We start from the raw sequence: 20,030 nt of genomic DNA on the forward strand, positions 1-20,030 counted from the left end.
GGCAGAGCAAACGCCTTTGCACAGGGCATGTGCAGAGGCCCTGCGCTGACAGGAAAGCTGGTGCTCAAAAAGGCCAGCGCGGCCAGAGTGGGGCGAGCAAGGTGTGTCCCCAGGAGAGGTGACTGAGGTGGGTCAGGGATGCAAGGCAAAGGTCACGAGACACTTACTTCAAAGTCTTGGTACTGCTCCTCTGTAAGGGACTTCTTGGCCACCACAAGCACCCGCAGTCCCTCCCGGGCCATGTTGCCACACTGCAAGGCAGACAGAGATCAGTGGGAAGCTATGTTCAGGCCCAGGTCTGAGACTGCCCCAGAGGAAGCCAAAGGATCGGGGAAAACTGCTTTCCCCTAAAGCTACTGTCTCCCAAAGCCAAGCTTCTAGCTGAAGCTGCAGAGGGGCGAGCTGCAGGCTGAGTCCAGCACACATGGGTTTTCTCTGGCCAGCACAGTGTGCTCCAAAGTCCAAATCAACGCAGTAAGGCTACACGCAAGCATAGCTGGCTGGTTGACTGGACAAAACTTTGTTAATTGTGGGTTAACCACCATTCGCCATCCCCTTGCAGTCATTGCTCCTGTGTGCACCCCTAAACACTGGTGCCACAGCCCATCTCAAGGGGCTAAGCATGTCCAAGTGTAACCCCGAGAAAGACACACCCAGGCCTGCCATTTATCTGTGTGCCTCACCTGGCCCTTGGGCATCTGGTTTCCAATCCCCCAGGAGGGAATTGCATTACTAAATGGCAGAGTGAGTGCTCACCCGCCTGAAGGTGAGAGCTGGCCTGCTGACCTCAACCAGCACTCGTCCCTCCAGCTAACTGTCCACCAGGTAGCTGGGATTTGTGGTCCCCAGGATCTTCACCCCTGTAACTCCCCACACAATCACCTTCCCCTCGAGTGCGGGCTGGACCTTGTGACTTGTTTCCAGCACATAGAAAAAGGAGGGATGCTGTATCTGTGCCTAGGCCACCAAAGATGGAGACTTCCATCTTGTCTGTCATCTTCCACTGCTTGGATGAAGACAGCTGTCACGTTGGGGGTGCTCATGAAGAAATCCATGGGGCAAGAGACAAAGAGTGGCAACTGAAGGAAACCCAAGACCTTGGACCATGGCCCTAAGGAGCTGGGTGCTGTCTGCACCAACAGTGCAGCACCGCGCACCAAGCAAAGACTGAGCTCAAAGAACATCCTACCCCAGTTGGATCTTCAGCTGAGCTATACATCGACACCCTGGCTGTAGTCAATGGGAAGCCCTAAAGCAAAGACCCCAGTTGAGCCACACCCAGACCCTACTCCAGACAAATCAAGAAGGAAATGCAGGCTGTTAAAGCAACTAAGTTTTGCCATAGGTAGTACCACAGTTTTACGGTAGTCGGTGCCACAGCCAGCAAGCGAGTACAAGGACCGGCTCATTCCCCACTGCAAGGCCAGCCTCTGCAGGGCAGGCTCCCAGGACCCCGCTTCAACTCACGACCCCAGGCTTACCTCTTCCTCCAGCCAGTCATTGTACTGGACGATGCCAGCCATGACAACGTCTGCTCCCTTCATGTAGAACGTGATTTCCCCCGTGGATTCATCCTGGAAAGAGGGTCGAAAGTGATGACCATGGAGGGGAACACCAGCCCGCAGGCCTGACCTGCTTCCTGTGACAGGCAGTGTATAAAGTGCTTGGAAGAGCCAGCGCTTCTAAACTTTATATGTATATACATGTATGTATGTATGTATTTATAATTTATTTATATGTGTATGTATGTTCTGTCCGCATATGTTTGAGTACTACATGTATGCCTGGTGCCCTTAGAGACCAGAAGAGGGCATGGGAGCCCCCGGAACTGGAGTTACAGACAGTTGTGACATACATGTAGGTGCTGGGAGTTGAACCTGTGTCCTCTGGAAGAGAAGCCAGGATTCTTAACTGCTGTACCATCTCTCCAGCCTCCCAGTGCTTTTACTGGCCAAAGATAAAACATTACGGGGGTGAAGGGGTGGCTCACTCTGGGGCAAAGGCCACAGAAGGGAGAAGAAAGCTCGGCTCGGAACATTTGGAAAACTGTTAAATGATAAAACAAGATCAAAAAGCCAAGACTTTTGTCTGGGAAGCTGTTGCCATTCCAGCTGGAACTGCCCACACGCAGCCGCTTGTTTCAACTGTGCTGTGCAGCGGTGGCCAACTGTGCTCCATAAACAACAGGAAGACGGCAACAGGGAGCTGGGGACCCTCCACATCTCAGCACTGCTCACGTGTGAGGCCTGAGGCTCTGTGGTGGAGCGGCCCACTACCTCGTAGGGTGATAAACAATGATGGGCCTCCACCCACCAGGTGCCAGAAGAGGCCCCGTGGTGACAGTGTCTTCAGACACTAGAAAATGTCCTCTGGAGAGACAACCAGTCTTCCCACATCATGGCTGCCATCTGAGGATGTGTCAGGGTCACATTCTTAGCTAACCTGGGGCCTGCGTGGCCCAGAGGCCACAGGTTGGGCACGCCTGCTCACCGCTGAGTTCTGCATGAGAAGGAGTACACAGAAAGCAAATGGCCGCTCAGATTTTGGTTCCTCTGACCTGGCAGGCATCAAACACTTGGCCTGGTACCAGTTCTTAATGAGGAGCACAGGGCGAACTGTCTCCTCTCTGCCTCAGCGTCCTCCTCCATCAAGCAGGACGTGCAGCACATTCCTATGTACTGACCAGCACGGATGAAGCAAGCGCACTGGTAGGTGGCACGTGCGTGGCCTCACACAGAAGGTGGCATTCGTGACAGTGTTCTGGATGGTTAGGTGCACCCTAAGTCCCTCCAGTCTGCTCTGCAGGGAGAGGCTCCGTCCCAGATTTGCAACGGATGACAATGGACAGACACTGTCAGCTGCCACAACCCTGAGAAGAGGCTTCAGAGAGGCCACAGGTGCCACCACGCATCCCTGAATCCTCAGGGTGTCCACACAAGCAAGAACTCATCACTGGGCTCCATCCCTTGACAGTGCAGAGGCTGAGACACAGGCTCTGGGGAAAGCTGGAGGGCAGCGGATCCTCAAGTCTCCAAAGAGAAGACAGGTGACATTGATGAAGAGGGCACGGGCAGGGCAGTCAATGCTGTGTGCATACACTTTACTACTCTCAAAGTCCCAAAGCCTGTCCTCTAGGAATTAGAGGAGCTGAAGAGATGGCTCTGTGGGGAAAGGTCATGCCACAGCCATGAGGACCCGACCCGAGTTCAGATTCCCACTACATATTTCTATTTATTAAGGTTGGACATGATCGTGCACCTGCAGTCCCAGCACTGGGGAGGCAGAGACAGTCTGCAGCATGTTGGCCAGTCAATCGGATTGAAATGAGTTCCGGAATCAGAGTGAGACCATCTCAAAACATAAAATAGAAGCAAATGAAGATGTCAAATGTCAGCCTCCAGTTTCCACATGAATGTACACACATGTACACACATACACACACGGGGGGTGGGGGGGAGACACGGGGAGAGAGAGAGAGAGAGAGAGAGAGAGAGAGAGAGAGAGAGAGAGAACATGAGCTAACTAAGGGTATGGTTCAACCGTATGGTTCAACCATTGGCTCAATCTCTCCACCTTCATTTTGGGCACGGTCAACTGCACACTGTGTCCAGGAAGGGCAGCCCTTGGGCCGAACGAACATAAAAGCATCAGGGGTTTTCATCCCTTGCCCCTTCCTGAAACTGGTGCTTAATACCATGGCTGCAGGAAGGATTGCCCCCACACGGCTTCCTTTACCAGAGGGGCTCTGGCCAGCTCAGTCATCATATCCAATATAAACACTGCAGCCATTATCTCCTCCGTGTGAGTCACTTCCTCCCACCCAGGTCATCCCCAGTTTACTGTGTTCCCATGTTATGGTGACATGACACCATAAACATACAGAGATGGGCTGATCTAGTCGTGTTGTCTTGTGTCCTTGTAGTCTGGGCCTGGCACCTGATTACAGGCCTCATTAATTCAATGACAACGCTGTGGTCCCTAGCAGTGATCCAATTCCACTACTCCGCATGGGAAGCATGGAGCATAATGGGACGTCTTGTACAACGTGGGATTCACAGTTCCTTCAGAAACATGTGCACAAATGCCTGGGGCAACAGGCTTCCCTGACCTCACCTGACCCCTTAGGAGGCAGGCCCTCAGACAGAGAAGGAAAAGAGCTTGGGGGGGGGGGGGATGGGGAACAGGCTGTGAGCACCCTGTACATTCACCCACACCAGTCTAAAAGGCTGAATACAGTCTACTGGGAGGGCAGACAGCAGCAGCTAAACCCGGTCAGAGTGGCATGTGGTAACTCACGCCTGCAATCCTGGCACTTGGAGGTGGGGGCTGAAGCAGGATGGCTGCTGTGAGGGCCAGGGTTCCAGTTTGAGATCTTGTCTCGAATGCCCTCCCACCCCTGGGAAGGAAAACAAGCCAAAGACTGAATGAAACCTGTCTACAGCAGGCAACGGGACAGTCACGTGCATACAAGAGGTCCATCCCTCCAGCACGGGAGAAAATGGCTTCTCGGGCCCTGTACAACACACACACGTGGCCAGACTCCCCTCACGGAGGCATCCCATCGGATGCCAGTAGCATCCCCAGTCTCAGCTCTAAAGGTCTCACCTTTCAAAGGTCACAGTGAGAGTCACTGAGCTGGGGAATTGTGGGGAGGTTAGTACAAAGTAAAAAAAGCCATCTCAAAGCCTGGGACAAACCAAAGATAGAGGGACAGGCAGGCAGAGGTGAAAACATTCGCTCACTAATGGCATTTCCCTAATACCTAAGGCCGCCTTGAGAAGACGCATGCTCCCAGCATTGTTATTAATAGTCAAAAATGAGAAATGGCCTATGCAGAAGGAAGAGGAGACCTGAAGAATGATGGCCTGCTGGGTGAAAGCACTGATCCCTGGACCCCACATGGTAGACAGAGGGTCCAGCTCCCACACATTGTCCGCTGACCTTCAGAGGTGCACTGTCAAGTTTTACAAGACTCAACTTTCACAGTTAAGAACAGAACACACCGGCTGGAGAGATGGCTCAATGGCTAAGAGCACTGGCAGCTCTTCCAGAGGACTCAGGTTCGATCCCCAGCACCCACACTGTTGTTCACAAGGGTCCTGTAACTCCAGTTCCAGGGCACCAGGCGTGTGGTGTATATTACATACATACAAGCAAAACACTCATACATAGAAAATAAACCTTTTAAAAATTTCAAAGGATCTAGAACACACGTGCATGCATATATGTAATGTTAAAAAAATCAAAAGTGAATGAAACGGGGTATCTTCCCAAACCCCACACAGACATTAAAATCAGCAAAAACCATGTGTTGATGGTATAAGGAAACTTTCACTGTGCATATACACATAGGCAGGCAGACAGGTGCACATACTCACGCATGCACGCGTGTGCACGCACACACACATACACACACTCGCGTGCTTCAGTAAGGGCAGGGAAGCTAGCTTGAGATGAAGGCAGAGGCTAAGTTTATAAATGTATATGGATACATATGCTTTTAAAAAAAGACTGAAATAAAGGTCCTTGATGTGGCAAAAGGCTGGCTCCCAACTCATGGTAATCCTCCTGCCCTAATCTCTGAAGTGCTAGATTACTGGCGTAAGCCACCATGCCAGGCTTGATTTCCCTTTTCATTAACTGTGAAAGCTGAATCTTAAAAGCTGAGTGTTAATTAAAATAATAATAATAAACTAGGCAGGGCGGGGGCATACTCTCCCTAGTGAAAGCAGACTCACTGGGCCAGCAGCACGCTGGGCTCCAGCCACCTTGCGTGGGAAGACACAGAGCCACTTCTCACAAAACATGACGAATGTCTGGGAATGAGGTCCCTTCACAGCTAAAGGAAGGGCGGTGTGTGCGGTTCCGCTCATTCTCAAAGCCGGGCACTGGGGACGATCTGATGAGTCAACTCTCAGATGACCTCAGCAGAGTCCGTGGCCCTAGAACTTGAAAAATAAAGGCTGGAACCAAGTGAGAGTAACTCTGTTGATGGTGCTGACTAACTCCAGGAAACACCCACCCGAGCAACTTCTGATAGCCTTGAGCTCAAATGTGCCCCGATTGGCTAAAGTCAAGGGTCAGGCCAGGTGCAGCCTGTAGGAAAAGCCGCACAGCGTGGGAGGGAGAGGTTCCCTCCCCATTTGACATTTGCCAAGAACATGTGTCCCACGGGGAGGGTCACAAAGTCCCAGCCGGCATCTGGGATCTGAGTTGACTCAGATGGGATGTTTCAGGAGCTCACCCCAGCCTGTCACTGGGTCTCCAGAGCAGCAGTGCATGGAGCCACTGCCACAGTCCCTGGATGGAGGCGGCCTTATCCCCACCCCTGGGGATGTGCTGGACCCAACAACTCCTAACGACAGAACAAGGCTGGCTCCCGAAGGGGGCTTCCAGCTTGCTCACACTCTCACTAGGGTGAAGCCAGACATGAGGCTGGACCAGGGAGAGACTCACAGAGCAGTAGCTGGAGGTGGCCTCTGTCTAGATGTCCTGCAGCCCACTGAAGCTGTGGGCAAGTGAACTTTGTCCAAGGAGATCCTGAGGACACAGTGACCTGGCCAAGTCCTGGAGCCAGCCTTTGAGAACTGAACCAGATACCCAAGCTGCACGAGATTCCTAGTCTATAGGAAGTGTTAGAGAACACAAGCAGCGTGGCTTCCAACCACTATGTGGGGTAGCCCCCTAGCAATGAATAATGAATACAGACCCAGGGCCATGGGTTTTTCCATGTCCTCCCTGTCCCATCTAAGCCCCAGCCTGGAGGTGTCTCAGACCCATCACCTCCCCATGTAGACTCAGGTGTGTACCTTCAGCCTTTCTGTGCCTCAGTTTCCTTCTATCAAAAGCAAATGACACAGCTAACCTGTGAGCTTCTGCTGAACAGGTTCTCGTCAGCTCATGCCAGCCACTGAGAAGAGCCACAGCACCGGCCCCGCCTAGCTGTCATCCACGCCCATCACTGCTGGCGCTCTCATCATGGCTACCTCATCGTACAGACCACCCTCCCTGCTCATGACCGCACTTCACTGCCAATCATCCCTTCCTCCACTAACCACCACCATCACCACTCCTGCAGGATGCTGACAGCCCCTCAACGCTGACTGTGGGCTGGCTTCACGCCCCAGTGATGCACCTGCCTCTGCCTCCCTAGCATAGGGATTGCAAGCACACACCACACCACCCAGCCTTTTCACCTGGGTTCTGGAGTTCAAACTCAGGTCTCTGTGCTTGCCCAACAAGCATTTTACCTACTGAGCCAATCCCTAGCCCCCAAGCTTCAGAATTCTTTGGACATCAACAAAACACCATGAGCAGAAAATTCTACACCTGCCAGGCAGTGGCGGCACAGGCCTTTGATCCCAGCACTCGGGAGTCAGAGGCAGGAGGTTCTCTGGGCCTGAGGCCAGCCTGGTCTACATAATGAGTTTTAGGACAGCCTGGACTACAGAGAAATTCTGTTTTCAAACAAAACAAAACAAACAAAAAGAAAGAAAGAAAAAGAAAAGTTCCACATCTGACTCAGGTTATAGTCAAAATAAAATCATAGTAAAAACAGTGCCACTGTGTAAGAATTTCATGTTAGGATCTGGGGATAATCCAATTATCTAATGTAAATGTTCCTTGCTGGTCACAGGCATTCTATAGAAAGGCTATTCATCCCCCACAGACACACAATGGAGCACCACGCAGCCACAAAAAGGAATGGAAAGACTGGTATATACAATAACATACATGCTCCTTGAAACCTGTTAGCAGGAAGAAGAAACTCAAAGATCGCATTCTACATTCCACTTACAGGAAGTGTAAACAGGTGAATCTGCAGGGGCAGGAAGCAGACGATGGGAACGAGGAGCTGGGGAGGTAAGGTGGCTCAATAACTGCATGGGTTTAATTCTTTTTTTGAAGATTTGTTTATTTTTATTTTATGTATGTGGGTGCTACGCCTGCATGGATGTCTGTGCACCACATCCATGCAATGTCCTCACAAGCCAGAAGAGGGCACTAGATCCCATGGAACTGGAGTTACAAAGGACTGTGTCCATGCAGGTGCTGAGAGCTGAACGAACCTGGGTTCTCTGGAAGAGCAGCCAGAGCTCTTAGCCACTGAGCATCTCTCCAGCCTGTTCCTTTCTATCGTATGTTCATTTATCGTGTGTGTGTGTGTGTGTGTGTGTGTGTGTGTGTGTGTGTGTGTGTGTGTGAGCGCACATGCCACAGCACGGGTGTGGAGCTCAGAGTCCTATGATCAGACTCAGGTCCTTGGGCTCAGTGGCAAGTGGTTCACCCACTGAGCCATCACCAACCCTGAAGAGTTGTCTCTGGCTGTGACAGAGTCTATTCATTCGTGGAAGAGAACAAACGAGGCTGGCACCAGCCCAGGTCATCACTTTCCTCTTTGCTACAACCAGACCCCTGAAAAGAAGCAGCTTCAGGGAGGGAGGGGAGACGGGAGGGGAAGCATATTCTGGCCCAGCTTAGGGGATAAGATTCACCATGGTGGGGGAAGGCATGGTGACAGGAAAGAGTGGCAACTGGTCACATGGTCACATGGCCTCCGCACTCAGGAACCTGAGCGGCTAAGAGCAAGCAGGCTGGGCTAGGGCTCTCAAGTCTGTCCCCAGGGACCCACATCACCCAGTGAGGCTCCACCTCCTGAAGGTCCCAGAAGCATCTAAAATTCGACCATCAGTGGGAGCCAAGTGTCCAGACTCACAGCAACTTTTAAATGGTTCCTTTTTTAATGGTTATTTTATGTTTTGTGAATGTTTTTATGGTGCTTTTGTTCTTTGGAGACTGGGCTCACTCTGTAGCACAGGCTAGCCCGGAACTGACAGGGACCTCCCTGTTTACTCCCAGCTCTGAGGCAGCAGGTGGGAGCCATCACACCTGACTGCTATGTGAGCTTGATCTATGAAGTACAGGTGGCAGGCTGGAGAAATGGCTTGGCAGTTACAAACACTTTCTGCTCTTCCCAGATCCCAGCACCCATGCCAGGCAGCTTATAACCACCTATAGCTCCAGCCCCAGCGGATCTGACACCTTCTTCTAGCCTCCATGGGCACCTGCACACATGGGCATACACCCACACAGACATGCACACATACATATAAATAATAATTTTTCTAAAGAATACGAACTGGGCACGTGACTTGCTTAGGTATGTGCGAGACTCTGGGTTCAACTCCCATACAACACACACAGAGAGAGACAGACAGACAGACAGACAGACAGACAGAAATATGAAAAGTGAGAGAACCAACAATATGGCTCAGCAGGTTAAGGTGTTTGCTGCTAAGTCTGATGGGGTGATTTTGAGTCCTGGGATATGCATGGTAGGAGAGAACCGATTCTTCAAGTTGTCCTCTGACATTCTCTCTCCTCTCTCTCTCTCTCTCTCTCTCTCTCACACACACACACACACTGTAGTATGTTACTCCCTGGCTCCTGCTCACCTATACTAAATAAACAAAAATGTAATTTTTTAAGAGACTGAGAATGGGAAATGATCTGCGGAGAGCTCCCTGACATAGTCACTGCCTGAAAGCCAAGCTCACCAGGCTGGAGGACCCAGGTGTGTCCACTGGTGGAGCCCATTTCCGTCCTACTCGGAATCACAGTCCCTCACTAGTCTGAGGGACAGTAATGAGGCCCCAGCAAGGTGTAAGGAGAGGATGCTGAGGGGCAGAGGAGGACACTGAGAGGCAGGGGGAGGACGCCGGGGGGCAGGGGAAGACAGAGGGACAGGGGAGGACTCCACTCACCCTCACGATGATGCCCATCCGCTTGCTCTCGTAGGTGAAGGGGAAAACCTGCAGGATGGTGAGATTCAAGATCTGGTCGCCAGGGGTCCTCAGCTGCATGGAGGACTGGTCTCGGCCCACCAGGGTCAATCCCACACTTTCTGTCCACTGGACCAGGGCCACCTGGAGGAAGTGGAGTGTGGGACATCAGACACCCTGCACGTGAACACTGAGAAAGGGGAGGCGGAGGCAGAGGGGCTGTCTGGCAGGCCCTAAAGCAGCCTCACACCACAGGTGTGTGGCAGAGACCCTGCAACCACAGTTCCCTCTGGAAGACTTTGCACCAAGCCTGCTACCCATACGGAAAGAAAGGGTAGGGCACAAGGAGGTCTTCACCCCTGGCTCTCCCTTAGCTGGGCACACTGCTCTCCATTAGATACAGTCTAGTCTTTAGTGGGTGATTCTGTAAACTGCCCCCCTCATTAGAGGGGCGGGAAGGGCTTGCAGCAACCTGTGGGGCATTTGTAGCTGGGAGTCAATGTTCCTGGCTGGTGCAGCGCGATCACCATCAGCTGTCAGCAGCGCTGCCTTCCCAGCTGCGCTCTACGACCCCAGCCTCCAGAGCCCTGAGAACCATATTTCTGTTGTTCATAAGGTGCCCAGACTGTGGTATTTCCTTACAGACTAAGACACTGACATTTAATTGTTTTTCCTAACAGTTTTCTGTTGAAATTTCAAACTGACAAATCAGTAAAGAGCCATACAAAATGACCCTACAGTGTGTGTGTGTATGTGTGTGTGTGTGTGTGTGTGTGTGTGTGTGTGTGCGCGTGCGCGCGTGCGCAATACTGTTGGGTGTGCATGAGTAAGAAGACTTATTCATGGATTCATGGGTTGTGGCTCAGTTCACAGTGCTTAAATAACACACAAAGTCCCAGGCTCCATCTCGTAAATTGGATAAAACAGACCATGCTGACACAAACCTTTCTTCCCAACACTTGGGAAGACAGAAAGATCAGAAATTCAAGGTTCTCCTCAGTTACACAGCATACCAAGCCAGCTTGGGCTACACAAGACCCTGTCTCAACAAACAAACAAACAAACAAAAACCCTCTAGAGCAGCAGTTCTTAACCTGTGGGTCATGACCCCCCAAGGACCATCAGAAAACAGATATTTATATTACAATTCATAACAATAGTAAAATTACAGCTAGGAAGTAGCAGTGAAAATAAATTTATGTTGGGGTCAGCACATGAGGGTGGCAGCGTTAGGAAGGCTGAGAACCACTCTCCGGAGAGAGCTCAATTATAGGGCACTGCAGGCCTTCGCTTGCTGCCTCTGGACTATGGAACACTTGAGTGCACTCACACTTAACTACGTGAGTGCATCTCCCGTCACGTGATTCACAAGCCGGAAAGAAGAGGAGACTTACATCCTTCCTTACACTGGGTACTGTCCCACGTAGGGTATCTCAATCAAACCCAGAGTTTGCTGATGAGGGTATCTCTAGCCAGCTCCCTGTCCCTGCCTTCCTAGGCTGGAGTATATGAGGCTGCCATGCCCACCTTGATTCTCTCCCCCTCCCCTTTCTCTCTCCTCTCCCCTCTCTCTCTGTTTTTGAGACTGTGTTTCTCTGTAGCCCTAGCTGTCCTGGAACTCACAGATCCTCCTGCCCCTGCGTTCCGAGTGCTGGGATAAAGGCTGTGCCACCACCACCAGGCTCCCTCGTTTTTCAGCAGCTCTTGTTTCACTTTGTAAAACCTTCTCCTGAGAAGGGAAAGCCTGTAGCTCGGGGCTTCCATGAGCTACACCAACTCCCCTGAAGCCCGCTCTTTACTTCAATGGAGAAAGAACCCAGAACCCCAGGAGAGAAGTGGCCCCAAGAGGTGCACGGAAGAAGCCCAAGCTAACGTGACCAATGTCACCAGGGGGATGAAGCACAGATGTGTGTAACCTTCTATGATGCTGTCTTCCACTGCATATGTAACCTCCTTTCAGATGAGGTCCTTAGCCATCATAACGCAAGGGCCTCCTAGGCTCAATGACTACTCATTCTGGAACTTTCCACCTTCTGGGACTTCAACCTGAGTCAATCGTCCTTGCTCTGAGCTCTTTCTCACAGAGCTCGTAAGACCCCCTGGAGTCCTGTTGAGAGGACTCGGGTGTGCAGTAGGATATCTAGGGGGCACACGTGTAGTAGGAGCTGCTCCCACACGGCTAGCTTTACCCGAAATAACAACACACAAATTGTATTCTTTTAAACACTGCTTGGCCCATTAGCTCTAGCCTCTTATTGGCTAATGCTCACAACTACAGAGTGAGTTCAAGGTCAACCAGGGCTACACTGGTGAGACCCTTTCTCAAAAAAGAAAGTTTTGCCATTACCATGCCCCTCCCCACACCCCCAGGGCTGCCACATACACCGAAAAGAGAAAAAGCCACTGAGCTGGAAGCTGAGCATAGATGGGGCAGATTATTTTCCTAGTTCTGGATTTACAGTAGAGGGCAGGAGGGCCCATACCCTGAGGCTGTAAATCTATAGCTGAATGCAGATGTCCAGGGCTGACCATGCACTGGCAAAAATTTCAGAAATCCTGCTTCTTTGACAAGAAGAAGAGGCAATCACTCCAGTCGCCCAGGGACAGCAGCCTACTGTCAGTGCTTCCCAGTGCTCCAGCAAGCTAACCTTGGGCTTATATAGGCTTGGTTGATAGTGAATTTCCAAGGGACCCAGCCGAGCTCAAATGGAATCCCCCAGGGAATCAAAATAGTAGGGCTTTCTCAAAGATATTGCTTGTATAGCAAGCCTGCTTCTTCCTGTCATGTGGCATGTTTACATGAACACACTGGTATTTTGTGTAGAAGTCAGATGTGCAGAGTATTATCACTGGCTACAGCCTTTGTGAGTTACAGATTATTTTTCTCTTCTTACCTAATTATACTAAAGACATGAACTGCACTGAAGAGCTAATGAAGTTCTTTAAGAATGGGTAGGGCAGTGAGAAGGCTCAGCGGGCAAAGCCTCGCTGTGTAAACCTGGTGATCTTAGTCCGATCCTACAACACTGCAGGAGAGAAAGCGGCTCCCAAAGGTTATCTTCTGGACTCTCACGTGCAGCACGGCTCATCCCATCCAGATACACAAATAATAAAAAGTTTTTTAATTAAGAAAAGGGAAGGCTGGGAAGATAGCTGGCAGATAAAGGAGAAATTAACTCTTGGAGGCTGTCCTCTGATCTGCACATACGCACCATGGCATATATGAACACACACATGTAAGTATGTAGCTGGAAGCTCTGCTCTGCTCTGTCTCGCCCGGTCCTGCTGGACTGGTTTCTCTCCCGTCTGCTGGTCCATGCAACCACTTATGAAATAACCATTTGGAGGCTTAATATTAATTATAATGGTTTGGCTAATGGCTTGGGTTTCTTACTGGCTAGCTCTACATATAAATTAACCCATTTCTAATAACCTATGTATTGCCATGTGCCCTGGGGCTCACTGGTAATGTTCTGGCATCTTACTCCTCTCTCTAGTGGCTGCTGGTATCTCTCTGTCCCCACCTCCTTTCTCTCTCTCTCTGTTTGAATTTCGTGCCTAATTATATTCTGTCCTGCCATATGCCAAAGAAACTTCTTTATTAACCAATGGTAATAAAACATATTCACAGCATACATATGGGTATCCCACATCATAAGTAAATGCAATAAACAAAATTTTTAAGTATTAGATCCTTCTGGACTGTTGAAGACTCCAGAGACAAGAAAAAACATCCCTTTTTTGTTTTTAATCACAAATCAGAAACTTAAACAAGACAGAGCAAATCTCATTTAGAAGAACAGACAATGAAATACAGCATCTTCTCTATGTGGGGAAGCCTCCAAACCACAGCATCTGTGAAAGATCAAACCACAGAACAAACACACACACACCCCTCAACAGCCCCAAAACAGACACAATGAGGCTCAGCAGAGAGAGGATGCTTCTCCAGAGCTGGCCAGCCACAGCCAGTGTGCGACACTGTGCCGAGCATCAGTATCTCAAACTCCGATGCCATCACACGTCTGCACGTGCTCCTGGTCCCCAGTCACTAACTTCCAAGAAAAAATACCATCCTGTCTCACAGCCCAAGCCCTGAAGGGGCCCAATTCCATTCCTCAAAGAAAACAAGACGTCATGGGCTAAACCTGATGGGCTGAAGAAGAAATCCTGTACGCTTACAACAGCTGAGCAGAGCCCAGCCCCGCCTCCCTGTCTTCCCACTCCACTTACACAGGATCCCCGGCTCACAAGTTGGGAGTGGCCACATTTCACTCGTAAGACACCTGGCTTGAATATCAGTGGCCATGGTTGACCAAGGCTTTTGGTTTGAGCTACCCCACAGCACCACACCATTAACAAGAAAGTCTCCCCCAGGGGACAAATTTTTCTCAAAAAAGGAAAAGAGACAGGTCTGGAATGGAGATATCCTGGTATCCCTGTACCTGTGAGCTAGAAAAGACTACATGGCCCCATATCACAGCCACCATGAGCCACAGAGCCCTGGTTCTTTGAAGTCCTAGTCGGTCTACGTGAGACACTGTCCCCAAAAAACAAAAATAAAACAAAAACTGTTTCTATAATCAGATGCCAAGTTTTGTAGGCAGGACAGAGGGAATCAAAAAGGCAAGGCCTAGACCATGAGTAGTCAGGGCCACACAACTGTGCCTGACCCTTGCTGACCTGCAGGAATGGCGGGATGGCTGGGCCCTCCCCGAGGTTACCTCATCTGGGCTGGATGCCTGGTACACACGGCACGAGTCCTCAAACTGCTTCTCAGCCTCGGCCTGGTCTGTCACGCCGTTGGACTCGTACACAGGCGTCACGTTGTGGCACAGTGCAATGGCCTTCACAGCCTCATGCACACGGCTGCTCATGGTCCTTCGCACCTTGGTAGTGACCGTGGGGCCCTTCTGAGCTGGTGGCTCCTGGGATTGCTAGAGGAAAGGAAAATATAGAGAAGCTGAGCAGAAAGACCAGGGGTCTGGACATTATGTCCACGGTAATGGTGGTTAGTGTTTTCTTCCTACAGTTCGGCACACAGGACTCCTGCCTTATCCATGCTCGAGGGCCTGGGTTCAGTTACCAAATAAAACACCAGAGAGCAAACAAGTAAGGTGGAAAGTGATTGCGGGAGACACCCAACGTCAACACACACATCCCATGGGTTCCCCGCTCAGCAGTCAGTAAAATCCAAGTCCTCTTCCTCAGTGCAAGGCCCATCGGGCTGGCCACTGCCAAGCTCCACAAGCTCCCACATCATCTTCCTCCCCTGCCCACTCAGACTGCCTGGGATCCCAGTCCTTCTAGGTTTCTGTAAGAACGGCTCACTCGGTCTCACCACACAGCCTTCCACTTGGAGGTGAACTCAGAGAGACCAGACACCCCTAATCCTCTCAGCCCCATTCACTCCCTCACGGCAACTCAGGCTCGCCCCTCCGCTACATCGTCTTCATTACCCAAACCTGGCTTGTTCACGTGATCTCCCGCCCCTGGCCTCCAAGAACACAGGCTGACAGTGTGCACTACTCCTCGTTGTGTGCCTAGCAGTCAGCAGTGCCTGGCAGGAGATGCTGCTGAACAAACGGGAAAACCGAGCACCACTTCTGCTTGGAGGAACGGCACGGTTCGCAGAGCAATCGCCCAGCAAGGTCCTGACAGCCATAAAATACGGCATCACACACCTGTCACCCACCACTGAAGAAGAGGTGGGAGGACCAGAAATTCAAAGAGGTTAGCCTGGGCTACGTGAGACCCACTATCAGTGGGTAAATAAGCAAACAATTTCCGAGGTAGGGGTAGGGGGAGTTCTCCACGTGTTTTTCCTCCATTTCTTTTTTTAGAAATATTTATGTGTATGAGTGACCTGTCTTCAGGCAGGCCAGAAGAGGGCATCAGATCTTATTACAAATGGTTGTGAGCCATGTGGGTGTGGGAATTGAACTCAGGACCTCTGGAAGAGCAGTCAGTGTTCCTAACCTCTGAGCCATCTCTCCAGCCCTTTCCTCCATTTCTAAGAAAAATAAATATTAAGGCCTGGAGAGACGGCTCTGCGGGTCAAGGCACTTGACATTAAGTCTGGCAAACCAGGCTTGATCCCTAGAACCCACAGGGATCCCTCAAAGTTGTCCTCTGACCTCCACATGTGTGCCCCGGCGCGCGCACGCGCGCGCGCGCGCGCGCACACACACACACACACACACACACACACACACACAAATAGGTACGTGTAAAACAAATAAATACAAAATCACTGGGCTGAAGAGGGGGTCAGAGTCACTGTTCTGAACAAAGAGTTGCCCGCCACAGTTGCGTAGGAAGCCAGAAGTGTTTATGGGTTCCTAGATCCCACTGAAAGTGTGTGGAGAAAAGCCATGTGAGACTTTGCCACGCATGATGCCTAACACCTATGACACGTGGTTGGCCCAAACAGAACAGATGGCCTGAGAAACAAGAAAATGTCATTCATTAAATTTTTAATACTATTTTTAGTAGTGGCATTAGGCTCCTTGGCTAATTAAACAATTACTAAATTATTCTAGTCACTGCAGGGACACACAGGGCTCTGGTTTCCTGCTCTGTTAACCTCTGGTGTCAAGAGTACACAAGTTGCACTTCCAGGTCAAAGGGCACAACATGGTAACAATAATTAGAGTGAGGGATCAGAACTCCGACTTCGACGGCTCATTAGTCAAATGCTTTTAATTATGAAGATTTTAACTTTAAAATTATACAGGGGACTGAAGGCTTAAAAGAAGCCCCCTCTGCTGGAGAGATGACACTTTCTAGGGGCCTGTAATTTACGTTCTATTAAATGTACGTGACGGCGCCGCCAGGACATGTTTTCATTTTGCCCACACGGCTCTGCACCTGGACTGAATCATTATTTAAGATCGGGGTCAACGGCGAAGCCTCTCACAAGGCAGCGGCTGGGTCTGCAGAGTGGAGTAGCCACAGGCTGGGGAGAGCAACTAAGCAGAGCACCTCCAGGGACAACTTCTGGAGGGGGAACTTTCCAGAAATCAGGGTTCCAGGCTGGCTCAGTCAGTAAAGTAAGACCGAGAGCAAATCAGGCTCTGTGCACACAGGGGCCAGCGCTGCTGCTGCTGCTGCTGCTTGCTGCTGTTTGGGATGGGGCCAACCCACAGCTGCGGGGGCTTGTGCTCTGGGAGAAACACATTCCCAGCCAGGCCAAGGGAGCCAGGCCAGTGGGAGTCCCACAAAGGGACTCTCCAACCAGGGAAGCCACTTCTCAGGCAGTCAGAAGGTGGGGTGATGGCAGGTCAGGGTCATCAGTGGCCGGCTTCTAGTGTCACCTCTATTTCCTACATCGGTGTCTTCCCCACTTTGCTGATGAGATGGATTTCCTCTCAGGGTGGAGAGGAAGTGACCGTGGATACTGAGACTATCTCAGTTGTTCAATCAGTGACTCCTGCAAGTGAGTGGGGACCAGCTGGGAGAGCAGCCGCCCAGTGCACGTGAAGTCCTGGGATCAATCCCAGTCCCACAAAGATACTGTGCACACACCTGTCATCCCAGCACTCAGGAGGTGGAGGCAAGAGCATCAGAAGTTCAAGGATATTCTCAGCTAAAAGTTGAAGCCCAGGCTATACTATGTCAGACTTTTATTATTTTTATTTTCATATCATACCAGTGTAGTGTGTGGCGGTCAAAGAATGGTTGTGGGAAGTGGTTCTCTCTTGGATCCCTGGGATGGTTTGGTGAAAAATGCCTGAATCATCATCAGCCTCCACATACCTAAGACCAAGTGTGTGTGTGTGTGTGTGTGCGCGCACACACACACACCTCTGATACTGACCATTGTACCAGGCCTGTGACAGCCACACAATCCCATATGGAAGAGTCTCACTCACCTGGCATCATGTTCATCTTTATCAACCTCAATCATACAGACCCTTTAACACATGCACACTTCTTACTTAAAAAATACCAAGAAAAGAAATAAAACCAGACATAGCACCCACAGAGATAGGTGAGGTTTTTATTACCCTGGAGAAAACTCCTTGGTCCTGGTCGTCCTATGGAGGGAGAAAGGCAAAACCACCAGTGTTTGTATGTGTATGCATGCCTTCATGTGTGCATGCGTGCCTGCATGCATGTGTGTATTTAAAGTATATCTACTTTAAAAGGTTGGATGGGCTGGCAAGATAGCTCAGTGGGAAAAGGTGGGGTTGCCAAGCCTGACGACCTGAATTTGATCCCTGAAACTCACAAGGCAGACATGAGAACTAAATTGACTCCTGCATGTTAGCTTTGACTTCCATGTATATGCCCTCACACAAGAATATAAATGTGAAAAAAACTTCAAAGGGTTAAATGATTAATCCTCAAGCCAGGGGGACATCCTCCTAGCCCCTGTCCTGGTAGGACTTTTACCTCGTGATGAACTGGTCATTTTCTTACCGTTTGTTTGGCCTTGTATTAATAATCTAGAGTTTCCCTTCCAGAATGTTTGAAACCACTGTTTACGAGGCCAGTTTAGTTACAATCATACTCTTTACACCATCACCTGGGCGCTCGTAAACCTCCGTCTGCGCTTGCACACACGGAAGATAAACAGAGACGGGATTCCGGCTCCTTCTGCGGGACGTGTCAAGGACCGCACCTGACAAACGCCCGTCTGATATATTCCCCGGAGGTCCGGGGTCAAGCTCACGAATCTTAGGGGAGAGGTCAATGTTGTGTGAATTTGGGAGGTGGAATGTCATGCAGACACAGACTGGCCTTCTTTCTCTCCCTGTGCCCTGTGTGTCATCTTGTGAGCGCTGCCTTGGGGCCTACAGATTACACACCAGGGCTCTCGAGAACAAGGAGACAAGAGCAAGGACAAGCCTCGCCTCATTAGCAGTGCTCACGGTGGCTGCTGTCCTGTGGGGCCGCTGGGTTCACCCACTAACACAGAAGTGGGGCAACAATCAGGGCTTCCAGCCTGACCCAGATTATATGGTTTGGAGCTGCAAACCACCCCTGAAGATCAAGGAGGCCAAGGAGATGGTTCAGGGGGTGACCTGGTCCCCAGAACCCACATTAAAATAAATAAATAAATAAATACATGCATAAATAAAAGAACAGCATAAGGAAGTAGAGGCAGGAGGATCAAAGCAAGTTTGAGTCTTGCCTGGTCTACACAATGAGTTCCAGGCATCCAGGGATACAGTGAGACCCTTTCTCAACAAATAAAACAAAGCAGGGCAAGTCCCTCCTGCTAGAGGAACAAGAGACTGCATAGCCAGCCAGTTCTGGGGACCTGTTAGTTTACTGAGAGTCACTCGACTGTATCTTCAGCACGGTAGAAAGTGTACCTCAGTAGGTATTTAAAAACACAGAGTGGCTGGGCACTGGGGTGCACCTTTAATCCCAGCATTCGAGAGGTAGAGGCAGGAGAATCTCTGAGTTTGAGGCCAGACTGGTCTACATAGTTTGTTCCAGAACAGCCAGAGCTATACAGTGAGACCTTGTCTCAAATGAATAAACGAAATTAGTGAGTGAAAGGCCAGAGAACACACACAATTTTTTAGTGTTCATGATATCTGAGGCTGCAGCTCAGTTGGTCAAGAGCTTGCCTAAAATACACAAAGTCCTGAGGCCGATTCCCCAGCATAACCCAAACCAGATGTGGGTACAGGCCTCTAATCCCGACATTTGGGAAGTACAGGCCCCTAGGGGATCAGGAATTCAAGGTCATCCATGGCTATGCAGTGAATTTGTGGCCAGCACTGACCGGTGAGTTAAAAGCGAGGCTTTACCTGGGTGTAAATACTGAAGATGTGGCTCTGCACTTCGTCCATGGAGTCGAGGCCGTAGGCCACCGTGCCCAGGTGCAGCCGCTTGAACACCATCTCGTTCTGGGTCAGGGTTCCTGAAACACAAGAGATGCAAGCATTCCTTCTGCTCCCCGAGTCAGCGCCACCTGCTGGCCTCAATGCTTCCCCAGTAGAGGAGACAGGAGAAGGACCCACTCTTCTGAAAGAGCACCCCAAGACCGTGCCTATTCCCTGGGGCTGTCAATGAGGGAGCTTGAATGTCCCCTGAGTTAAGGGGGGCACATGGCACACACACTGGGCCGTCATCCTGAACTGAGCAGGAACACACGCAGACAGATGAGCAAAGACACACGACTCCTGCGCCAGAGCCCCACAGGGACCGTCCCAGGGGCTTGGGGCTGACACAGCTGGACTGTCCCATTTCTGTCCTTGAATCCTGGCTTCTGCTGACTTGGTGAGTGCT

General features: G+C 50.6%; 1 protein-coding gene across 4 annotated transcripts in view; it reads right to left on the bottom strand.

Annotated features, from left to right (window-relative positions):
- The window catches only part of Atp9a (ATPase phospholipid transporting 9A (putative)), a 105,180-nt gene that overhangs the window by 22,466 nt on the left and 62,684 nt on the right, over window positions 1–20,030 (bottom strand). For all 4 annotated transcript variants that reach the window (XM_075963164.1, XM_075963162.1, XM_075963163.1 and 1 more), the window contains exons 13-17: window positions 19,550–19,662; window positions 14,507–14,719; window positions 9,765–9,926; window positions 1,482–1,574; window positions 168–251 (exon numbers count right to left, since the gene is read on the bottom strand). In XM_075963164.1, the coding sequence (XP_075819279.1) occupies window positions 168–251; window positions 1,482–1,574; window positions 9,765–9,926; window positions 14,507–14,719; window positions 19,550–19,662 (665 nt within the window). The remainder of the gene's footprint in view (window positions 1–167; window positions 252–1,481; window positions 1,575–9,764; window positions 9,927–14,506; window positions 14,720–19,549; window positions 19,663–20,030) is intronic.

Source organism: Microtus pennsylvanicus, chromosome 2 (genome assembly GCF_037038515.1).
Source record: "Microtus pennsylvanicus isolate mMicPen1 chromosome 2, mMicPen1.hap1, whole genome shotgun sequence".
NCBI lineage: Eukaryota > Metazoa > Chordata > Mammalia > Rodentia > Cricetidae > Microtus > Microtus pennsylvanicus.